Source organism: Pararge aegeria, chromosome 2 (assembly GCF_905163445.1).
Source record: "Pararge aegeria chromosome 2, ilParAegt1.1, whole genome shotgun sequence".
Classification (NCBI taxonomy): domain Eukaryota; kingdom Metazoa; phylum Arthropoda; class Insecta; order Lepidoptera; family Nymphalidae; genus Pararge; species Pararge aegeria.
In genome coordinates, this window is record NC_053181.1 from 15,293,358 (window position 1) to 15,315,639 (window position 22,282).

Consider the following 22,282-nt stretch of genomic DNA (forward strand, 5'->3'; position numbering starts at 1 on the left):
GAAATTCTCATACTCTAGCAGGTGAGCCCGCTACCATCTTAGACTGACGATCAGTGGAGATTGCAGTAATGGGTTAACTAGTAATGGAATAAAATAAAATAAAAAAAAAAGACAGGTTAGTAACCCGCAGACGAAAAGAATAATATTAATATAGCCCTAATTTCGTATCCACTTTGTTTACGAAATCCTAATTCACGTGAGCCGGCTGCTTTGTTGGCATCGGGCTCGGCTCAGGCAGGGAGAGAATGTTTGCGCAAGCTGTTAAAAAAGCCCGCCCTCGCATCGGGGGCGCCCAATTAGGGCGGCGACGCTGCTGATTGGGCGTAATCGTGTTAGCATCGGAGACAAACATCCCGTGCCTTGCCGCATGTCGCGTCAGAGCCAGCGCGGATCGGGCGACAGTCTCCCCTCGCATGTTAGAGAACTTTCCAGTATTTTAAGAGCTCGTGGTACAAGTATCATGGATCTTGATCAGCACCCTATTAAAGTTCTAGTGCTGGGCACATGCCTCCTCTCTTGTTGAAGATATGTTTATGTGAGCTTTTAATCACCAGGCTGACAAAATTTAGGTTGGTGGGCTTTAGCAATCATTAGTTATAATTACCGGGACCGAAGGCCGTGCTTTGCAAGGCACAGGGGAACTGCCAATTTCCTACTAACTAATAATTTTGACCCGGCACGGGAATGGAGATCAGGAACTCTTGATCTGTAAATGAATATGTTAACCACTTGCCCACCGAGGCAGATTCAAACTCTTTCGCTCTCTAATATTAACATCGTTAACAACGCGTGTTAGAATTTGTTTCTCGGTTGCATTCGTATTACGTTAAAAAAAGTAATGTGGGATGTATTGTGTCCATTAACTAAGTTTGAAACTTAGTTAATGGATGCATCCCACGATATGCAATGAGAATCAAACAATTAATATCTATGGAATATGCATTTAATATACTCATATATAACATCCTCTTCAGGGTGCCGTACCCTAAGGACCCTATTACTAAGACTCCACATCCATCCGTCGGTCTATCTATCCCATCTGTCTAACCCATCTCATGAACAGTGATGGTAAGACAGTATACATTTTCACAGATGACGTACGTTCTATTGCTATAAAACAAATACTAAAAAATAAAATAAAATTCATAAATCAAAGCAACACAAATATCATATCTACTGTATGGGGGCCTCCCATACAACTGATATAATATTTTTGCCAAGTGTCGAGTCCAATATGCACTTGGCCGTTTTTTTTTATGTTAAGTTATTTATTGCTCTTTTCCTCCGACTAAGCGGAAAAATTGTACTAGGGGTAGATAATATTTTAAGAATAAGATGCTACAGTTCTGCAAAGCTACTTTCTATCAGTTCGTTATGTAGTCCATAATAAATTTATTTTCATTGTTATAATAACGAGTTTATACTAATATTATCAGCTTTCGACAATGTTCTACTACTTTAAATATTTTTAAGAAACAATTTTAACTAAAAATTCGAGTGTTTCTGAACGTAAACAATAAATCTGACACTGTCAGCTGCTAATAATCAATCTCAAAATGTCAGCGGCGTCGGTTTGACGTACAATGAATTCAATGCTAAAAATCAATCTTGGGGGTTCGGCGGGAAACTTCGTACATGGCGGACGCGGTTTTTTCAAATTTTTCTTTGATTTTATTGTAAACTCGTCTTGAAAAGGATTTGGTGTTGTTTATATTGAACTGTAACTTGGCCTGTCAATTTGTGCACACGTGTTAGTGAGATTCCGGTGTAATTTCGGTGTTTTATGTGAATTTACACAGCAGCAGAAATAGTTGTCATTGGTGATATTCGTATAAATCTAACCGTATTTGGTGTTGGTTAAATATTTATTATGTGTCTGTAGTTATAGTGTTTCCAGTAAAATGGATCTAGATACACCTCCTGAGCCGCCCGACCCGGGGGCATCAGCCTCGTCTCGCAAACGACAAGGAGAGGATACCAACGTATATGCGGCCAAAAAAACTATAACTAATCCTACTCAGGTAAACCCATCCGTTCAAAGCCTTTACATACATCCTTCCTTCACCGAAGGCGCCAAGTCATACTCTGACGATGATAATGGGCCTTTTATCGTCCAAGTCTCACGGGAAGTGGAGGACCCATCCTCTGGAGCGTCATTACGGGCTATAAATTTCGGTCAATTCTTGCACAAACACAAAATTGGTTCAATTATCCACGACGGCGTCAAAAATATAGGCCGCAACAAAATTACTGTAGAGTTTACTTCTGCCCAAGCTGCCAACAACTTTCTGGTTAGTCCAGTTTTGAAGTTATGCAAATATAGAGCTATAATTCCCACATACAACATAACCAGAATGGGGCTGGTGAAAGGAGTTCCCGTGGACTGGTCGATGGACGAGCTTGTTGATTCGCTAGAGCTCCCGCCTGGCTGTGGTGAGGTTCTGAAATCAAGGCGACTGAATAGAAAATCTGTCACAGAGGGTGTCATCACTTGGGTGCCTACCCAATCTGTTGTCCTAACCTTCAGGGGGCAAATGCTTCCTGCTAAGGTATATTCATACCACACCTCACTGCCAGTTGAAACATATAAACTTCCAACAATACAGTGCCAGAACTGCTGCCGTTTTGGCCACATTAAAACAATCTGCAGATCTAAGCCCAGATGCTACAGATGTGCTCAGCCCCATACAGGTGACTCATGTTTGGTCATCAAGGAATTATCTACATGTTTACACTGCTCTGGTAGTCATTTTGCTACTGATAAAGACTGCCCAGAATTCTCCAGGCAGCAATCTATTAAAATGGTCATGTCTCAGAATAATAAATCTTACATTGAAGCATCATCTCAGTTTCCTCCTGTCCGCAGGTCCTATGCTGAGATAACAAAAGAAATGTTTACTCCTACTAATGTAACTTCCACCAAAACCTCCTACCGGCAAACAGTTTTCCGCTCTCCTCGTCCCCGAGCTCCTCTAGCAAAGGGCTACGATAAAAAAGCTGTTCAGACTATTGTCGGTGATTACTCCTCATCCCTTCCTAATGGATGCGCTCTCAACAACAATGTTGAGAACCCTCCCTCCCAAGGTAAAATGCTTGAGTTTATCTCCGAATTTCTACTTAGTATTGTCGCTCCATGTAGTGAAATTCCCTTACCGCCCAACGTTGCCAAAAACTTAAGCCAACTTTTTAAACTACTACAAAATGGGCCCAATAACCCTGCTACAGTGGAACTGTAAAAGTTTACGTCCCAAGAAACATGAGTTAATCTCTCTGATTAACCTTCATAATCCCACCATTCTTGCCATCTCGGAGACATGGTTGAGGCCTGGTTCACGATTACGGGTGCCGGGCTTCTCCTGTTTGAGGGATGACAGGAGTGATGGGTATGCAGGCAGTGCTGTATTTCTACGGCACTCCCTCCCCTACACCCAAATCGCTCTTCCTTCCCACAGTCAACAGATCAATGCTGTTGCTGTCCGTACCCTAGACATATCTTTTGTATCTCTGTATATTCCTCATCCCTCATCTTCTATTATTCCCGAATTACAAGCAATCTTGTCGTCCCTTCCCAGCCCTATCATAGCCATGGGTGATTTTAACACCCACCACACGATGTGGGGGTGCCATGCTAGTGACGGGTTTTCTCCATTGCTGATTGATTTACTTGATGATGTCAGTCTTTGCATCCTCAATGACGGTTCTCCTACTCGAAGGGTATACCCCAATCAGAACCCTAAATCAGCGGTTGATCTCACCCTATGTTCGGCTAACCTAGCATCGCGCCTGACTTGGAACGTGCTACAGTCAACCTGTGGCAGTGATCATTTTCCTATAATTGTTACATTAAATAATAAATCCTTACCTACCCCTAACTATGATCCCCTTTTAAAGTATAAACTTAAAAAAGCAAATTGGGAAGATTATGCCCTATCCGTTGATTGCATTGTAGACACTCTGCCCGATTTGGAAAGTGATGGAAACATTCTGGTATGCTATGATCTCTTTTTAAAATCTCTTATATCTTCGGCCGATTCCCATATTCCAAAAAAACACCCTGTGAAAAATCCGCTGCTTTCCTCTCCTTGGTGGGATGATGAATGCAGCGATTTATTTGGTAAAAGATCTGCTGCAGAAGAATTATACTCAGCCTGCATGACTCAGGATAATTTTAATAGTTACCAAAAACTAGATGCTAAAATTAAAAGATTAGTCTTCAAAAAGAAAAGAGCAAGTTGGACGCAGTTCTGTGAATCGCTTAGCCCTCGTTCACCCTCCACCATTGTGTGGGAAAATATGAGGAGATTCCGTCGCTCCCTGAGCCACGTTGATCCTTCCTCAAATAATCCTTCTGACTGGCTTAACAACTTTGCAGACAAATTAGCTCCACCTTATGTTCCCTATGTGGACTCATTTCTAACTACTACGCCAGCTCCAGCTACGGATGAAATGGATGCCCCCTTTTCCTTTTCTGAGCTTCAAATTGCTCTCAATGGTCTAAAAGATACAGCTCCAGGGGAAGATGGCGTTCCATATTCTTTCCTGGCTAACTTAAATGACAAAGCTAAAATTTATTACCTTAAAATAATCAATAAATGTTTGGAAACTGGTTCTATCCCAAACTCCTGGAAATCTCAAATTGTTATTCCTATCCTTAAACCTTATAAAAATCCCCTTAATTCAAATTCATATAGACCCATAGCTTTGTCATCTACTTTAGCTAAAGTTACAGAACATCTCCTTAAAAACCGACTGGAATGGTTAATGGAAAGTAGAAATATTCTCCCCTCCTCCCAATTTGGGTTTCGGAAGGGTATGAGTACAACAGACAGTCTCAGTGTATTAACAACAGATATTAGATTAGCCTTTACAAAAGGAGAGTACCTTGTGGGTGCTTTTCTTGATATTGCTTCTGCATATGATAATGTCCTACTTCCGGTGCTCAGGCAGAAACTACTTAAGCTGAGTGTTCCCTCGAGGATGGTTCATTTCATATGTAATCTGCTGTTTTGCAGATATGTTCTGGTAAAGCATCAGAATAATTCTCTTCCCCCCAGATTAATCTGGAAAGGCCTCCCTCAAGGCTCTGTTCTCAGTCCTCTGCTCTATAGCATATATACCCACGACCTCGAATTGTCTGTTTCTAGTTTTTGTACCATTTTACAATATGCTGATGATATTGTCCTCTATCACAGCTCAGGCAGTATAGAGGAAGTATCCTGTCGTATCAATTCTGCTTTGTATTATCTAGGCCAGTGGCTGTCTGACCATGGCTTGTCCCTATCAGTGGGCAAATGTCAGGCAGTGGTATTTACAAGGAAGAGATACCTCCCGAACCTCAACATCTCATTTGAAGGTCAAGCAATCAACCTTGCAGTTAAAGCTAAATTTTTAGGTGTTTATTTAGACACACGACTGAATGGAATTGCTCATTCTGAACACATTATCAAAAAATGTGAAAAAGGCATCAATGTACTACGAGCAATAGCGGGAGTTTGGTGGGGTGCTCACCCCTATACTTTAAAATTATTATATAATGCCTTAGTACGTAGCCACATGGATTACTGTATGTTTGTTTTAGAGCCTTTTAATAAATCAGCTGCTGAAAAGTTAAATAAAATTCAGTATAGATGCCTTAGAATTATTCTAGGTGCAATGAAATCCTCCCCCACTAATGCTTTGCAGGTAGAATGCGTTGACCCTCCTCTATCCATCCGTCGACAATATCTATGTGACCGCTTTATCAGCAAGATGTTACAGCTGTCATCCCATCCTCTTTGGCACCGACTAAGCCAACTATCACACGCACCTTGCTCCCGTAACTCGTCTTCCTACTTGCTAGATAGTTTCCTAAAGTATACCAGCCTTCCTAATCCCCTGACATCTTTCACAATCAACCCACTATATTCAACCCCATTTAAAGCATTAATATACAACCCTTCCATCATCACAGATCTAGGTCTGAGTAAAGGATCCCCAGATACCAATATCAAACTACAAAAGCATATTAGTCAAAATTGGTCAAATCATCTTATTATATATACTGATGCTTCAAAGCTGTCTCCAGAAGGTTGTGTTGGTGCTGCATGTTGGGTTCCTGTTTACAGAATTGTTTTAAAATTTAAATGCCCTCCCGAGTCTTCTGTGTTTACCGGAGAGGCCATTGCTCTTTTGGAAGCAATCCTGTTTGCACTGTCCCATAACGTACAACAGACGGTTATTCTGACTGACTCTTTAAGCTGTTTAATGTCTATTAAAGAAAACCCCTTTCGCAGCAAATCACGATTTCCCATTATCTTAAAAATCCGGAAGGCTCTGCTCTCTTGCAATCAAAAAGGACTATTCATCTTACTGGTTTGGATTCCAAGCCACTCAGGTATTCCAGGAAACGAGACTGCTGACTCTTGTGCCAAAACAGCTGTTGAGTCAGGTTCTCTAGATCATTTTAAAAATTCATCGCATGACCTATGTACTCTTGCCAAAACATATATGGAAACAGCCTGGAAAATTTTTTGGAATGATTCCAAATTGGTTAAGGGTAAGTTTTACGCTACCATCCAACAAAACATACCAAGACAACCCTGGTTTTGTCACTCTCGGAGTACAAATCGCTGGACTTCATCCACAATTTCCCGATTGCGTCTTGGTCATGCTAGCACACCTGTACATCTGGCCAAACTCCGGATAAGGGACAACTCCATCTGTGAGTGTGGCTTGGATGAGGGCACTATAACTCATATTATTTTTAACTGTCCCAAACTTACCTATCCCCTCTATGACGTTCTTCCTCCCAAAGTCCCCCGTCCTTTGAGTGTTAAATGTTTTTTAATGTTTGTTTTTAGTCCTTATTGTAGATTTTTATGTAAATATATAGTAAGTAATAAAATTAAAGTGTAATGTACAAAAAATATCCGTGGTAGATATATATGTATGTGTTGTCTGTGCTGCCTTAGGTTAAAGAGCTAACTAGCTAATAACAACTATTTCTTGGTACAAATTCAAAATTAACTTTTCATTAGTTTCACCGATCAATCTCCTTCGTGCCTTCTTCATCTACAAGACATTGGCGAAGTACCTTGTGCCCAGTTGGCACAGACAAAAGCCATAAACAAGAATTGAATTGAATTGAAAAATCAATCTTCGAATTTCGAAATTTTTGACATTCTAAATTGAAATGTTTTTACTGTGTAACTCAATAAAATATTATCGATTCAAAAGTGATTCAATCTCCAACTAGGTACAACCTATATTTAATGATAATTTAGGTGTGTGTGGCTTATCAAAAAACATATTATTTCAATCAATTTTCTCGTTTTATGTAACGATCCGTAATCTTTTTATCTTCAGTTTACTATTTTTATGAAGCATGATAATATTTTAGTACCTAATTAGTAAATTACCAGGCAAACATGTGAGTGCAATAGTTTAAAATCGTTCTTTGTATCGTACATGATGTCTATGAACTATGCTTTTGGATTTTCATTATTCCTACTTGTTCTTGTCGCCCTGAATATTTATTTCTTCTATACTCTTAACACAGCTGGAACTAAATCTCCTAAGTTTAATGTCCAGAGTATAAATTTAGATTTATCATCTGGTGTGTTTAAAGATATATATGATTATCTTAACTATTTACCCAGTAACTACAAAATTAAAAATTTAAATTTTCTGCCAATACAGAACAATCTTTTAATATCTTTTAATTCAAGTCATAATATTAATACTCAGGATGTTTGGAGGGAAACAGAGACTGTAAGTATTCCTTCAAGAATTATTTCCTTTTTATGTTTTAGAAACAGGAATCATTTAACATGCTCTCTGAGGCACAGAGAAAAAGTTAAGCCATTTACACAACTAGTTAATGACTTAAGCCAATTTTGTTTAATAAGGCTAAACAGCGGAATGTGTGATAATAATAGTTAATGGAAGCTTGGTTGTGACCACAGATATCCCTAAGTTGCATAGCTGAAAATATAGTGTGGTATTTTATAAAACTGATGTATATTTCATTGATTTGAATCGATTGTATGCATTGCTATTTACTTATTTTAATAACTGATCTTTTCATTTTCAGTGGAAAAGTGAAGAGTCATTATTTCCACACACAGATGGTGCTCCTGGTAAAATATTACATGCCATACAAACCTCACAGGTAGCATTGGTAGACAACGCACCTAAAGGAACACAGCTGAAACTATTACTTCTACTTGAAGTAAGTTATCTGCCACTTTTACTAATTTGATCAGGTTTAAGTGAAGGTTTTCATTGTATTTGAATTCTGTCGACCATATTGATAAAAGTGCCATTACATTGGCATAGTTATGCAGTGTCTTGTTATGATTCAACTGACAGCATCTTTAAACATCTAAGTGTAAAAAGAAAATGACTACTATTTCACATTAGCCAACAGAATTGAACTGATAGACAATATTTCCATATATTTCATTGTTGTATTCTTGCACTTATTTATGTACTTTTATTGCAGAATTTATTTTTTGTATTAAAAAAATTGGTAGGTTTCATTTAACATGCAAGTATTTTTTTTAAATAAGCAGTTAGTTTTAATTGTAACGACTACTAATATTGTATTGTTGCATATATACTTTTATAACTATTCTACTTAACTTGAGGATTGTTTCAGAAAATGCTTTAAGAGGTATTTTTTCTAAAATAATGCAGATTTCAAGGCCCTTTAACTTCAAAAATATAGAACTTTCTTGCAACTTTCTGTTTAACCCTTAAAGGAAAAACTTTCTTTGTGGTTACCAACACTGTAAAAGGAACTTACTTTTGTTATGTTAATGTTCTTAACTTAGAAAAAGATGGGACTCTCTTACAGTCTTATGGCTCTGATTAGTCTTATAAGTTCTCTATTGGTCCTTGATAAATGTATCAAGCTGTTTTGGAGATTGATATTATTATCAGTAAGGCAAAAGTTTTGGTAATTCTGTTTTTTGTTGATAGATGTAACTCTATTTCTCATATTAAATACATTTTTTTTTTTTTAGGGCAAGCAGAAGATTTATTTCAAACCAAAACGCTATAACTTGAGTCATGTCATTAATGGAAACATCTATGGAGGATTTGATCGCCATAACTCTGAAGTGTTTGCCTATTACTTAGCAATGGTGCTAAACTTTCGATGGATCCCTCCTTCAGTGATACGACAAATACATATACATAAAGATATAGTGCCTGTTGCTACAGCAGGCTTAAAAAGGACTATGGTAAAAAATGGTAATTTTTAATTCATGGATTAACATTGTAAGGTTGATGACCAATCTTAGTGCTACTTAGTGGATATCGCAAAACTAAATAGATTTGCACGTCAAAAGGTAGTGATATCCTTTCAAAAAGGGTACTTTTAAACCTATCATTACACATTTACATGGCTCAGTCTTTTTTACTACCTATCTTATAGTTAACAATATGTTTGTTACTAAGTTTATTGTTAAATTGTTGGGAAAATGGGAAAATAATAAGAACATACTTTAATATAAAAATAATCTTTATTTCGTTTCCTTTATTTATTTTGTTGAACTTGTATTTTTTAATATTTTAAAACCTAAATTTTAAAAACTTTCCACAAAAAATTGTTTATAATAAAAGAAAGGTCGGAAAAATTGAGTGACCTTTGATTTAAGAACGCCTTAGTAACTAAGATTTTATTTGTAACTTTTATAATAATAAACAATGTTTCTTTTTCTTTACTTCTATCTAAAGTAAACTTTAAGTAGATTATTTAATTACGTAATATCTTGATTTCAGATAGTGGATCATTGTGTATCTATGGAAAATGCTTCTACTGTAAAATAAATGAAACTGTTTGCCCAAATAGTAATGGTGTGATCGAAGGAGCCGCAATACTTTATTTGGATAGACAATTTAAAATTTACAAGTCACCTTGGAGGAGGTCTTACAGCACCAAGAAAATGGAATGGGAAACTGATAATGATTTTTGTAAGTAAGTAAATATGTATTACTAGCTATTGCCCGTGACTTTGTCCACAAATCTAATAAATTAAATTAACCTGTACAAATTTTCTTAAACATACTTTTTCAAAAGAGGCTTCATAAGTTATTTTGTTTTAAAGTTACTTATAGCTACTTAAGGCAGTTAGCAAAAATTTGGAAAAAGTTTGTTAAGGTTATGCTTACATTCAAGTAAGCAGCTTTATAAGAGACAGTTATTTCAAAATCACAAGACAATTCAATTTTATTTATTTGTATAGATGCGAAGTAACTTCTTAAATCTTAGTTGTTGAGATTATCAGTACATAAATTGACAATTAGTATCCATGTCTTGGTTATAGATAAGGTATGATTTTAAAAGTTAACTTTGAACTGTTTACAACAATCTCAGGCCTACATAAGGTTTTAGCTACAACATAATAAAATATATAGTATACTAATACATTGGTGTTTCTGGAGGTTCTATGTATATTTATGTATACATGCTTGTTGGTCGTTTGTACTTTTGAAATTGGCGGTGATTGACCCCCACACCTCACTTATACATGATTGGCAGGGAAACTATTTCTTTATACATGATTTTCTATAATTTTCAGGAAAGTGAAAGGAATATTGAGTGCGAAAAGGCTACTCAACCTGATAGATGTGGCAATTTTTGATTTCCTTATACAAAATGGAGACAGACACCGCTACGAGGTTTACAAAGATCAAATTGTATTACTAGACAATGGAAAAGGTCTGGGAAATGCCATGGTTGACGAGTTAGATATTTTAGCACCACTCTACCAATGTTGTATGTAAGTTTATAATTAGATGTAACAAACATTTTGCTTCATGTGTCTCACTAAATTCTAGTTGTGTTTGATAAAATATTAACAGATAAAATTAAAAAATGTTACATTGTTGATATTACGGAATTATTTTAAAAGGATCATCATTCTGGAATAAAACGCCCAACATGTTTTGATTACGCCACATGCTTTGTTTGATAAAATAGCAACAGCTTAACTGATTCCAGATACTCTACACCATTGATATTGGGTTATTATATTAAAATGTCCTAAATTATAAGGATCATCATTCTGGAATAAAACATCCAACACGTTTTGTTTACGCCTCATGCTTTGGTTAAGACGCAGGTTTAAGGCCTAAGAAAAATGATTCATTTTTCTTAAGTTACGAGCTAAGTTAAGAGTAGCTGTAACTATCGGCAGATAGTAACATATTAAATCAAAGGGGATTTTTCAAAAGACAGTTTATTTGACAGACATTCTAAAAATAAGGAATTTAATTCAGAAACATATGGGCTGAAGTTTACAACTGCATGAACGACCCTCAACATCACGTCCTACATTGTTACCCTCACACGAAAACAGTGTAATTTTATCACCTAGTGCACTTTGCATTTCGTTAACAAATTATTCTATTTATTTTTTAGACTTACAACTTCAACTTGGCAAAACCTGGAGATGATATCTGGGGGCAGTTTAACCGAAACAATAAAAAAATTGGGTGCGCTCAGAGGCCAAAGGCTGGCCACAGACGATCACTTTAAAGCAGTAGAACGAAGACTACTCAAAGTATATGCCACTATACAGTACTGTATTGGTAAACATGGAAGGTCGAAGGTGTTTAAAAATGGATTATTTTAAGTACCGTACAACTTAGAATGTTAACAAATAAATGAATAGTTAGTGAGTGAAAAAATAGCAAGTGTGTACCATATTTGTGCCAGTGCCTAAATCAAAGTGATAATATGATTAAATAGAGATTTTATAAGTACAAAAAACCTATTGTTTTATTTTATTATTATTCCATTACGACGAGGTTAGACTTCGTATTACCTACCTACTAATAGTATATTTTTATAGTGATAAGAGTCTTTTAAAGTATCGCATTGCTAGGATGCTATACTAAGTATAATTTTACCTGGAAGTATACACGTTGACGTAGAAGAAACATTATGGTGATTACATAATGGTTATCCAATCTTTAATGTTAGTAATTTTACGACGGTGACAAAGATCAATATTTGAGACCCTCATGCCTCAATTTCCTTGTTTATTAATATTACCTATATTCCTGCTAATATTACAAAATCAACGAAACTATAAAATATGGCATTTTTTTTGCAAAAAATTATCTTTTGTTAGTTTTTATACATATGAATAATTAAATAATTCTTTTTCGAGACTTATTTCAACACTGCAATGCATGTTAGGTTTATTTTTGCTGCAGTTTCAACAAGTTGTATGTGAGGATACAATACACGATGGTAGCGGCGTATATTAAACTTAATGTGTCTAATACGTAGGAACGCATAATCGCTTGGCGTTACGTTTTTGTTGGTGGGATGGTAACTAGGACGAATCGGCCGAAGCCTCCCATGCGACGAATAAATGTAGGTATTATTTTAGGATAAATAAACCCCCTCATGGTGTAGGTAAATAATAGTAAAGTAATATAGATTAATGATAATTTGAATAATTCTCAGCCCATTCCATCTCAGCATTAGAGCTTCGAACACGAATATAGATGGTTCTATAAACCTCCACATGACCAAAAACTACTTAAAGTTCTCTCCGTGACAAGGAAGATGATCAAGCCAAGTTAATTAGGGATTCTACCACGGTCTCTGTGATGTAATTAATTAATTCTTAATTCAATCGATATAGTACCGCACTTCCGGCCGTTATTTTAAAATTAAGGTTGAACTGTTTTCCTAACGCATGACGCAAAGAGGTTATAACACTACGGGTTTAGGGTTTCCTCCACCACCATCAGCTTAATTCCTACCGTCCTACTGCTGGACACAGGACTCTTCTCACATAGGACAGAGAGTATTAGAGCCCACCACGCTGCTTCAATTCGGGTTGGTGAGCTTCAACAACTATTATCGCATCTCTGGAAGTTATAGTTTTAGATGGAATTTTTATATACCTAACTAATTTGTTATTATGGGTAGAGGGAGTCGGAAGGAACTTGGAGGGGAAAAAAGGGAGTTTAGATTTTAATTAAATTGAATATGAATTTTTAAGACATGGCTTTATGCATTACAATAAGATTGAATGTGAATATTTGACACTGAAGACATGGCTGTACGGTACGGTACTCTTTGCCTTTTCCCTATGGGAAAGAATAAAGAAAAAAAATGTCAAATGTCAAAATTTCGAAACAGACTGAAAAGTTTATTTTCATGTTTGTTTGTTTTTCGGCGGGAAACTTCGTACATGGCGGACGCGGTTTTCTCAAATTTTTCTTTGATTTTACTGTAAACTCGTCTTGAAAAGGATTTGGTGTTGTTTATATTGAACTGTAACTTGGCCTGTCAATTTGTGCACACGTGTTAGTGAGATTCCGGTGTAATTTCGGTGTTTTATGTGAATTTACACAGCAGCAGAAATAGTTGTTATTGGTGATATTCGTATAAATCTAACCGTATTTGGTGTTGGTTAAATATTTATTATGTGTCTGTAGTTATAGTGTTTCCAGTAAAATGGATCTAGATACACCTCCTGAGCCGCCCGACCCGGGGGCATCAGCCTCGTCTCGCAAACGACAAGGAGAGGATACCAACGTATATGCGGCCAAAAAAACTATAACTGATCCTACTCAGGTAAACCCATCCGTTCAAAGCCTTTACATACATCCTTCCTTCACCGAAGGCGCCAAGTCATACTCTGACGATGATAATGGGCCTTTTATCGTCCAAGTCTCACGGGAAGTGGAGGACCCATCCTCTGGAGCGTCATTACGGGCTATAAATTTCGGTCAATTCTTGCACAAACACAAAATTGGTTCAATTATCCACGACGGCGTCAAAAATATAGGCCGCAACAAAATTACTGTAGAGTTTACTTCTGCCCAAGCTGCCAACAACTTTCTGGTTAGTCCAGTTTTGAAGTTATGCAAATATAGAGCTATAATTCCCACATACAACATAACCAGAATGGGGCTGGTGAAAGGAGTTCCCGTGGACTGGTCGATGGACGAGCTTGTTGATTCGCTAGAGCTCCCGCCTGGCTGTGGTGAGGTTCTGAAATCAAGGCGACTGAACAGAAAATCTGTCACAGAGGGTGTCATCACTTGGGTGCCTACCCAATCTGTTGTCCTAACCTTCAGGGGGCAAATGCTTCCTGCTAAGGTATATTCATACCACACCTCACTGCCAGTTGAAACATATAAACTTCCAACAATACAGTGCCAGAACTGCTGCCGTTTTGGCCACATTAAAACAATCTGCAGATCTAAGCCCAGATGCTACAGATGTGCTCAGCCCCATACAGGTGACTCATGTTTGGTCATCAAGGAATTATCTACATGTTTACACTGCTCTGGTAGTCATTTTGCTACTGATAAAGACTGCCCAGAATTCTCCAGGCAGCAATCTATTAAAATGGTCATGTCTCAGAATAATAAATCTTACATTGAAGCATCATCTCAGTTTCCTCCTGTCCGCAGGTCCTATGCTGAGATAACAAAAGAAATGTTTACTCCTACTAATGTAACTTCCTCCAAAACCTCCTACCGGCAAACAGTTTTCCGCTCTCCTCGTCCCCGAGCTCCTCTAGCAAAGGGCTACGATAAAAAAGCTGTTCAGACTATTGTCGGTGATTACTCCTCATCCCTTCCTAATGGATGCGCTCTCAACAACAATGTTGAGAACCCTCCCTCCCAAGGTAAAATGCTTGAGTTTATCTCCGAATTTCTACTTAGTATTGTCGCTCCATGTAGTGAAATTCCCTTACCGCCCAACGTTGCCAAAAACTTAAGCCAACTTTTTAAACTACTCCAAAATGGGCCCAATAACCCTGCTACAGTGGAACTGTAAAAGTTTACGTCCCAAGAAACATGAGTTAACCTTCATAATCCCACCATTCTTCCTCCCAAAGTCCCCCGTCCTTTGAGTGTTAAATGTTTTTTAATGTTTGTTTTCAGTCCTTATTGTAGATTTTTATGTAAATATATAGTAAGTAATAAAATTAAAGTATAATGTACAAAAAATATCCGTGTAAGATATATATGCATGTGTTGTCTGTGTCCTTAGGTTAAAGAGCTAACTAGCTAATAACAACTATTTCTTGGTACAAATTCAAAATTAACTTTTCATTAGTTTCACCGATCAATCTCCTTCGTGCCTTCTTCATCTACAAGACATTGGCGAAATACCTTGTGCCCAGTTGGCGCAGACAAAAGCCATAAACAAGAATTGAATTGAATTCATGTTTGTTTGGAAAAAACCTACCTACTGAATATTGTTTAAACTTTTATTGAAAATGGCAAAGCAAATTAAAGAAACATTCCTTTACTTTGCCTACGGCAGCAATCTGCTGAAAAAGCGAATACGGATAAACAACCCTACTGCAGAGTTTATTGGAATAGGCAGACTAGATGTAAGATTATGTGGCATTTAATTAAATTAAGGAATATAAGAATAGATCACAGCCCATTGCCAAAAACAGGCCACATACATCTTCTTCCATAGGAGAGAGGGAAATTGGCTTTAGACCCACGACGCTACTCTCAAACAAATTTGTTGGTAAAGTTCTAATGGCCAAGATAACAGTGTACGTTCCGTATTTAAGATAAAAGACAAAATCAGTTACCCGTCAACGAAAGGCATGTAACCACTCCACTACTGTCATGACCACAAATCAATATCTTATAATAACTGTGCCTTGCAGTTTTAAACCAGCAGGTTTGAAGGGTTAGGTGACATATCCTTTATTATGATATAGATTGCAAAAATTTTCCTAGAACTACAATTTTAAATAAACAAATGCCTTCCTCGCTTTTGCTCGGCAATAACACAGTAACACACGTTTCAATACTGCTTCTAAATAGTTGCCCTGTCCAACCCTACTTAATTTGGTCAATTCCCTCATTATATTGTTTTTGTCCTAATATCCAACATTTGGATCCATTCTTTGACTTATTCCCCCAATGTACCTACTTCCAATGCATGCTGATATTTTTGGAGGCTGTCTCTATGGTGTTCAGTAAAGGACAAAAAATTGCCACAGGTCAAGCAAAGTAGAAATCATATGTACCAAGGTTTTTATTAATGTGAAACATCTATAGGCGAGTGTAAACTTGATAGTTGGTGTGGCGATGCATCGCAACGCTATATGATGGAATATATTATGTACTATAAGTAGTTAAGTTTTCACTATTTTAAATAAATTTTTAAATTTAGATTGTTTTTAATAAAAATGCATATTTATATAATAAATAGTCATTATTTTATGCATCAAATATCTAATGCTTGATCTTTTTATTATGAAATTCCTGTCATAATCTGTTCTTTTATGCACATAAATTTCAATGTTTCACATCTGCCAGGTGACTTGTGATGGCTCACACATTTTTTTTTTGTGTCCATAACTCTTTTAGTTTCAATATTTTCTATACATTTTATTATTATATATTTATTATCTATACAATTTAACAGGGTCATCAACTAGATTTCATGAAATATTCTGACCATTGGAGAGGAACATCAGCCACAATCATACCAACGGAGAATGCACAGGTTCATGTGTGGGGTGCAGTTTGGAGACTTCACAATAAAGATATGCCTGCTTTAGACAAGTAATTATTGTTCCATTTGTACCTTTTGTATTATTAGAATATTTGATTCAAAAGATGATTGTATGTTAATGAATGATTATTATTGATTTTAATTAATCACATACATATTTACATCTTTACATTATCAAATATCAAAATAAGATCACATACTATTATGTATAAATAATACGATATTGCATAGTAACACGTTTATTGAGCTAGGTAGCAAAACTTGACAGTTTATACATGTGTTAATTAAACTACCCACTTGGTTTTACTTTTGTTAAGAAAAGGTAAACAAATGATGTAGATACTTATATATGACATACCTTTCCCCCAAGTATGTCATGTAAATTAACTAAAGTTTAACAATTTAAATCAAGAAATCCACAGTACACTATTAAAAATATAACATAAAATTAAACAAATAAAGTAATCAATTTAATCATTATTTTCATTAAAACAACTGGGTCTAGAATATGGAACTTTAGAATGAACATTTCGTTTAGTTCTGATCTTCCCCCCTGACGTTTCAATTTCAGCTGATTTAGGTATTCCTAACATCTCTTCCCATTTTTCTGCACTTGGTATTTCAATAATAGGATCATTTTCTGACTCTTGCTCTGATCCGCTTCCTAAATCATTATTCTGTTCATTTTGATCAATCTTATCTTCCTCAGTCTCTGCATTACTCCTCTCATTGTTGTTTCCTCCAAGTATGTCACTTGTTTTCTCTCTATTTTGTACTTTAATTATTTGATCTATATGACGCCGTAAAACTGCACCATCTTCAGTTTGTACTCTGTAATTAGATGGGCCATCTTTTTCGAAAACTTGACCAGGTAACCATTTTGGCCCGTTTGTGTAATTTCTGTACATTATTTTTTGTCCCACATTAGTTTCTCTGTTTTTCTGTTGTGCATTATTTATTATTTGACCTTCAACCTTTTTATACTGCAGGCTATCAGGGTGCAAAGAATCTAAGACCGTGCGTAGGCGTCTATTCATCAAAAGTTCCGAAGGGCTTTTATTTGTTTTAGAACACGGAGTCACCCTAAGACCTAGTAACATATTTGGAATTTTTATTTCCCATGATCCATCCATCTTCCGAAGCTTTTCCTTCACTGTCTGTACCATCCGTTCTGCCAAGCCATTAGTGGCCGGGTGATAAGGTGCGGATGTCACATGTCTAATTTTGTTAGATTCTAAAAACAATTTCATTTCTGCGGACACAAAAGAAGTTCCGTTATCTGATACCAGGGTTTCACAAATACCATGAGTAGCAAATAAGTTCCTTAAATGACGAATCACTGATGCCGAGTTAGTACTATTTGTCATTAGCACTTCAGGCCATTTAGAAAAAGCATCAACTACTATAAGAAAAGTTTTATTCATAAATGGTCCTGCAAAGTCAATATGTATTCTGGACCATGGTCTTGAAGGAACGATCCACTCGTGTGATGATCTTGGAGGCATATGCCTATTTTCTAGACACCGAGTGCAATTATTTACTAATTCATTTATATCATCGCTCAATTGTGGCCACCACACATAACTTCGGGCCAATGCTTTTGTGTGCACAATTCCATTATGCGTAGTATGCAGCATGCGTAAGATGGTTTGTCGAAGAGGTCGTGGTATGACGACACGACCACCTAATAATACACAACCATTTTGTAGAGAGAGCTCTGATCTATGTAACCAATATACTCGTAAATCACGATCGTTAACTTTGTTTGGCCATCCGCTTTGTAGAAAGTGAACAACTCGGGAGAGAGTTTGATCTTTCTTCGTTTCAGAGCATATCTCAAGCGCGGTAAAAGGGAAATCACTAAGATTTTCCGCCATCAGTAGTATTTCATAGAGAGGTTGTTCCTCTTGATCTGGTACAGGTAGCGGCCATCGACTTAAACTGTCTGCATTGCCGATTTCAGTTCCTGGTCGATAAGCAATGCTATAATCGTGCGCAGTTAATGCTATTGCGATTCTTGTCAAACGAGGTGATAAAATACATGGCATTGGCCTTTTTGGATCGAATATTCCAAGGGGCTTGTGGTCGGTTATCACAGTAAAATTCCTCCCCGCTAAATAATTGTGAAACTTTTTAATGCCAAACATAATGGCAGTCGCTTCTTTGTCCAACTGTGAATACCGTCGTTCGTGGGAATTTAATGTCCTAGAACTCATTGCGATCGGTCTTTCTTGTCCGTTTTCCATCACATGCGATAGCACTGCCCCAACGCCATATTGTGAACTATCACACGTAAGAATTAGTGGTTTGTATAAATCATAATGAACTAATGTGGTTTCAAATGTAAGCAACTGTTTAGCTTTATTGAATGCATCTCGTTCCCGTTGAGTCCATTGCCATGTTTGAGACTTATCTAGTAGTCTATGTAATGGCTCAAGTATAGTTGCCTTGTGGGGTATAAACCTTTCATAAAAATTATACAGTCCTAAGAAAGCCTGTAACTCCTGGACATTCTGTGGTTCTGGCGTCTTCACTACAGCTTCTATTTTACTTGGAGCTGGGTGGATACCTTCTCCATTAATCACAAAACCTAAAAATTCTACTTTTTCTTGAGCAAATTTACATTTGCTCTTGTTAAGACGAAATCCAGCCTTTTGTATCCTGTCTAGAACAGTTTCAAGTCGTTGTTGCATTTCCAGCATTGTAGGACCACTTACAATTATATCATCAATTAAGACTGCCACTCCTTGAACTCCTGCTAGCAATGCTGTCATGAGTCTCTGGAATATTCCAGGGCAGGCTTTGACTCCAAAAGGTAACCGATGTACGGAGTAGAGACCCTTGCATGTGTTTAATGTTAACATTTTAGCAGTGCTGTCTTGAACTTTCACTTGTGTGTATGCTCTATCAAGGTCTAAGGTTGTAAAGAACTTCGCACCTGCAACTGTAGCAAATACCTCATTTGCTGTTGGCATGGGGTAGGTGTCCGACTCAGTTGCTTGGTTGACAGTACTACGGTAATCTCCACATAACCGAATGTCTCCAGACTTCTTTATTATTGGCACAACAGGTGTTGCCCATTCTGAATAAGATAAAGGCCTCAGTACACCTTCAGCCACCAAGCGATCAATTTCCTCTTCAACTCTAGCCTTGATAGCATATGGTACTGGACGAGCCTTGAAAAACTTAGGTGTAGCACCAGGTTTGAGATGTATGGTCACTGGATCTCCCCTAAATGTGCCCAGTCCATCCCTGAAGATGTTGCTGTATTTTAAAATTGTCTTCTCAATGTTCACAAGATCATTGTTAGCTATAACATTGATATTCAATGCGATATTCAATGGGCCCAGCCAATCCCTTCCCAGAAGATTGGGGCCCCGACCCTTTGCTATAATAACATTTAGTGAACATTTGATGTCTCTGTATTGAGCTTGTAGTTTAGCTTGGCCAAGTAAGATTACAGGTGTATCTGTCCATGTACGTAGAGTAAGGTTCACTGGTTGAAGAGTTATATGTTGGTTCTGATGTTCTATATTCTTCCAAGTGCATTCATTTACTAATGAAAAACTTGCACCTGTGTCTACCTGCATCACAACAGGTATATTCTCCAATGATACTTCAACAACAAATGGTAATACTTTGGTTTCACAGTTAATGCTGTAGATACCATTCAAGTGTGTATCTGTGTGTTCATCATTTGTGAAATTAATATTTCTCTTTAAAGATTTCTTCTTTACCAAGCAAATCTTCTCAATATGGCCTCGCTTCTTACAGAACCGACAGGTGGCATTTATAAATCTACATTCACCACCATGACGATCACCACACCGAAAACATAGTCGTGTATTTGATCTAGTTTGTACTGCATTTATGTCCATCTCTTCCACTGAGGAGCTTTGAGTTGTTGTTGCTGCTGCACAGTTTGTACTTGTGCTGCTATTTTCTGTACCCATAGATGAATGAATCATATGGTAGTCTTTTCCTGCAGTCTCTGCTGCTAACATGGCATCAATAACATCTTGATAATGCAGGTTATCTTTTTTCAAGAGTTCATACTGTAGACGATGATCTTTCATACCACACACAAGCCGGTCACGTAGCATCCGTTCTAATTCCATAAAATTACATTTTGAGCTAATTTTCCTCAACTGTGCAATATATTCTGATGCATTTTCATTAGTATTCTGGTTCCGTGTGTAGAATTTATATGACATGGAGATTTCATTTGGCTTTGGGCTATAATGTTTTGTTAAAATTGTTTCAATTTCAACAAATGTCACATCACTAGCTTTCCTTGGTGTAATCAAGGCCAAAAGAGTCTCAAAGACTTCCGCTCCACACACAGTAAAGAAATTCGCTCGTTTGGCGCCGTCTAACATGATGCCATTAGCCTCAAAACAAAACTTTAACCGGTCGATGTAATTGTCCCATACATCCGTTTTTTGATTAAATTCATTAAATTTCACTGATTTGTGGTCCATTTTAATTAAATTTTCGCCTCGTCGCCACTATTATGTATAAATAATACGATATTGCATAGTAACACGTTTATTGAGCTAGGTAGCAAAACTTGACAGTTTATACATGTGTTAATTAAACTACCCACTTGGTTTTACTTTTGTTAAGAAAAGGTAAACAAATGATGTAGATACTTATATATGACACATACATAATATGATAAGCAGTTTAAAATTATCCCTATTGATAAGCTACTGCAAATTTTTGTGATAATGATTGCCAAAACCAATTTGACAGATTTTAAAGTCACTATGTTCTTTGTTAAAAAGGACCATTATTTTCATACATCATTTTAAATAATTTCCCATATCTCCAGTCGGGCAAGTTTATGTGTTATGCCCAAAACTACAACCAATAAATTTCTTCATAAATTTCAGACAAGAGGGTGTAGACTGCAACTGGTATTTCGCTAAAACAGTTGAGGTGTTGACTTTGAATGGAGATAAAATAGAATGTCGTACCTACCAACAAACTATAAATCCTCCTCTAAGGAGTGCTGACGAAGAACTGCCAATGGAAAGAAGACCATCAAGTACTTACTTAGATTGTATAGTTAATGGAGCTATTGAATGCAACTTGCCAAAAGAATATATAATGCTGTTGAAGAAAATCCCTCATAATGGACAAAAGGCATCACCTAAAATGATTGAAAAGCTATCCATGTAAAGAAAAGTTCCATTATGCTATACGAAAAATCAGAAATTAAAGAAATATGTTTTATTAAGCAATGTTTTATGTAATTTTTTTATAAAATGTTTATCAATTATGTTATTTAATTTTCAGGATGTAAATATTGTCAATATTATTACATAATTTTATATTTTGTTTTTTAATTTAGTAGGTAACTAAAACCTTTGATCTTATCTAAATAATGGTGGGGAAAAAAGACAGTTACATAAAATTAACAAATTAAAGCATTGATGGCCGTATGAACCTAACGCCTACTAACCTAAACTGTAACATAACCTGTTGTACATAACCTGTTCTAGATAGATATGTCACTTAAGGTAAAATTTGCATGAAAATTGGTCTTGAAATTTGTAAGGAAATTATCAACAGTTAATTTCTAACTCCAAATCACTGATTTCTATTATCAGTGAGCTTATATTGAATCAATGTCTATTATTATTTATTACCACTAGCAATAGACTGGCTGTCGTATGGAAATGTCAACAGAGAAGTGTATTTACAATAAAATTTAAATCTTAGTTCCTTGAACACTCATACAGCTACACAACCTACAGCGACACAATG

General features: G+C 36.5%; 2 protein-coding genes across 3 annotated transcripts; both read left to right on the forward strand.

The window, feature by feature from the left end:
* The first annotated feature begins 7,131 nt into the window (after positions 1 to 7,131).
* Positions 7,132 to 11,750, forward strand: LOC120634708 (glycosaminoglycan xylosylkinase homolog). 2 transcript variants are annotated; one of them, XM_039905481.1, is made up of 6 exons: positions 7,132 to 7,749; positions 8,072 to 8,209; positions 9,006 to 9,234; positions 9,766 to 9,961; positions 10,566 to 10,766; positions 11,408 to 11,750. In XM_039905481.1, the coding sequence occupies exons 1-6, from the start codon at positions 7,447 to 7,449 to the stop codon at positions 11,619 to 11,621; spliced, it is 1,281 nt and encodes a 426-aa protein (XP_039761415.1). In that variant the 5' UTR covers positions 7,132 to 7,446; the 3' UTR covers positions 11,622 to 11,750. The 2 variants fall into 2 exon arrangements, with proteins under 2 accessions (XP_039761415.1, XP_039761418.1); XM_039905484.1 differs by having other exon boundaries at positions 10,566 to 10,762; positions 11,408 to 11,556.
* Positions 11,751 to 15,194: 3,444 nt separating this feature from the next.
* Positions 15,195 to 21,752, forward strand: LOC120631661 (gamma-glutamylcyclotransferase-like). The gene is made up of 3 exons (XM_039901330.1): positions 15,195 to 15,362; positions 16,421 to 16,560; positions 21,406 to 21,752. The coding sequence occupies exons 1-3, from the start codon at positions 15,246 to 15,248 to the stop codon at positions 21,692 to 21,694; spliced, it is 546 nt and encodes a 181-aa protein (XP_039757264.1). The 5' UTR covers positions 15,195 to 15,245; the 3' UTR covers positions 21,695 to 21,752.
* Positions 21,753 to 22,282: the final 530 nt, after the last annotated feature.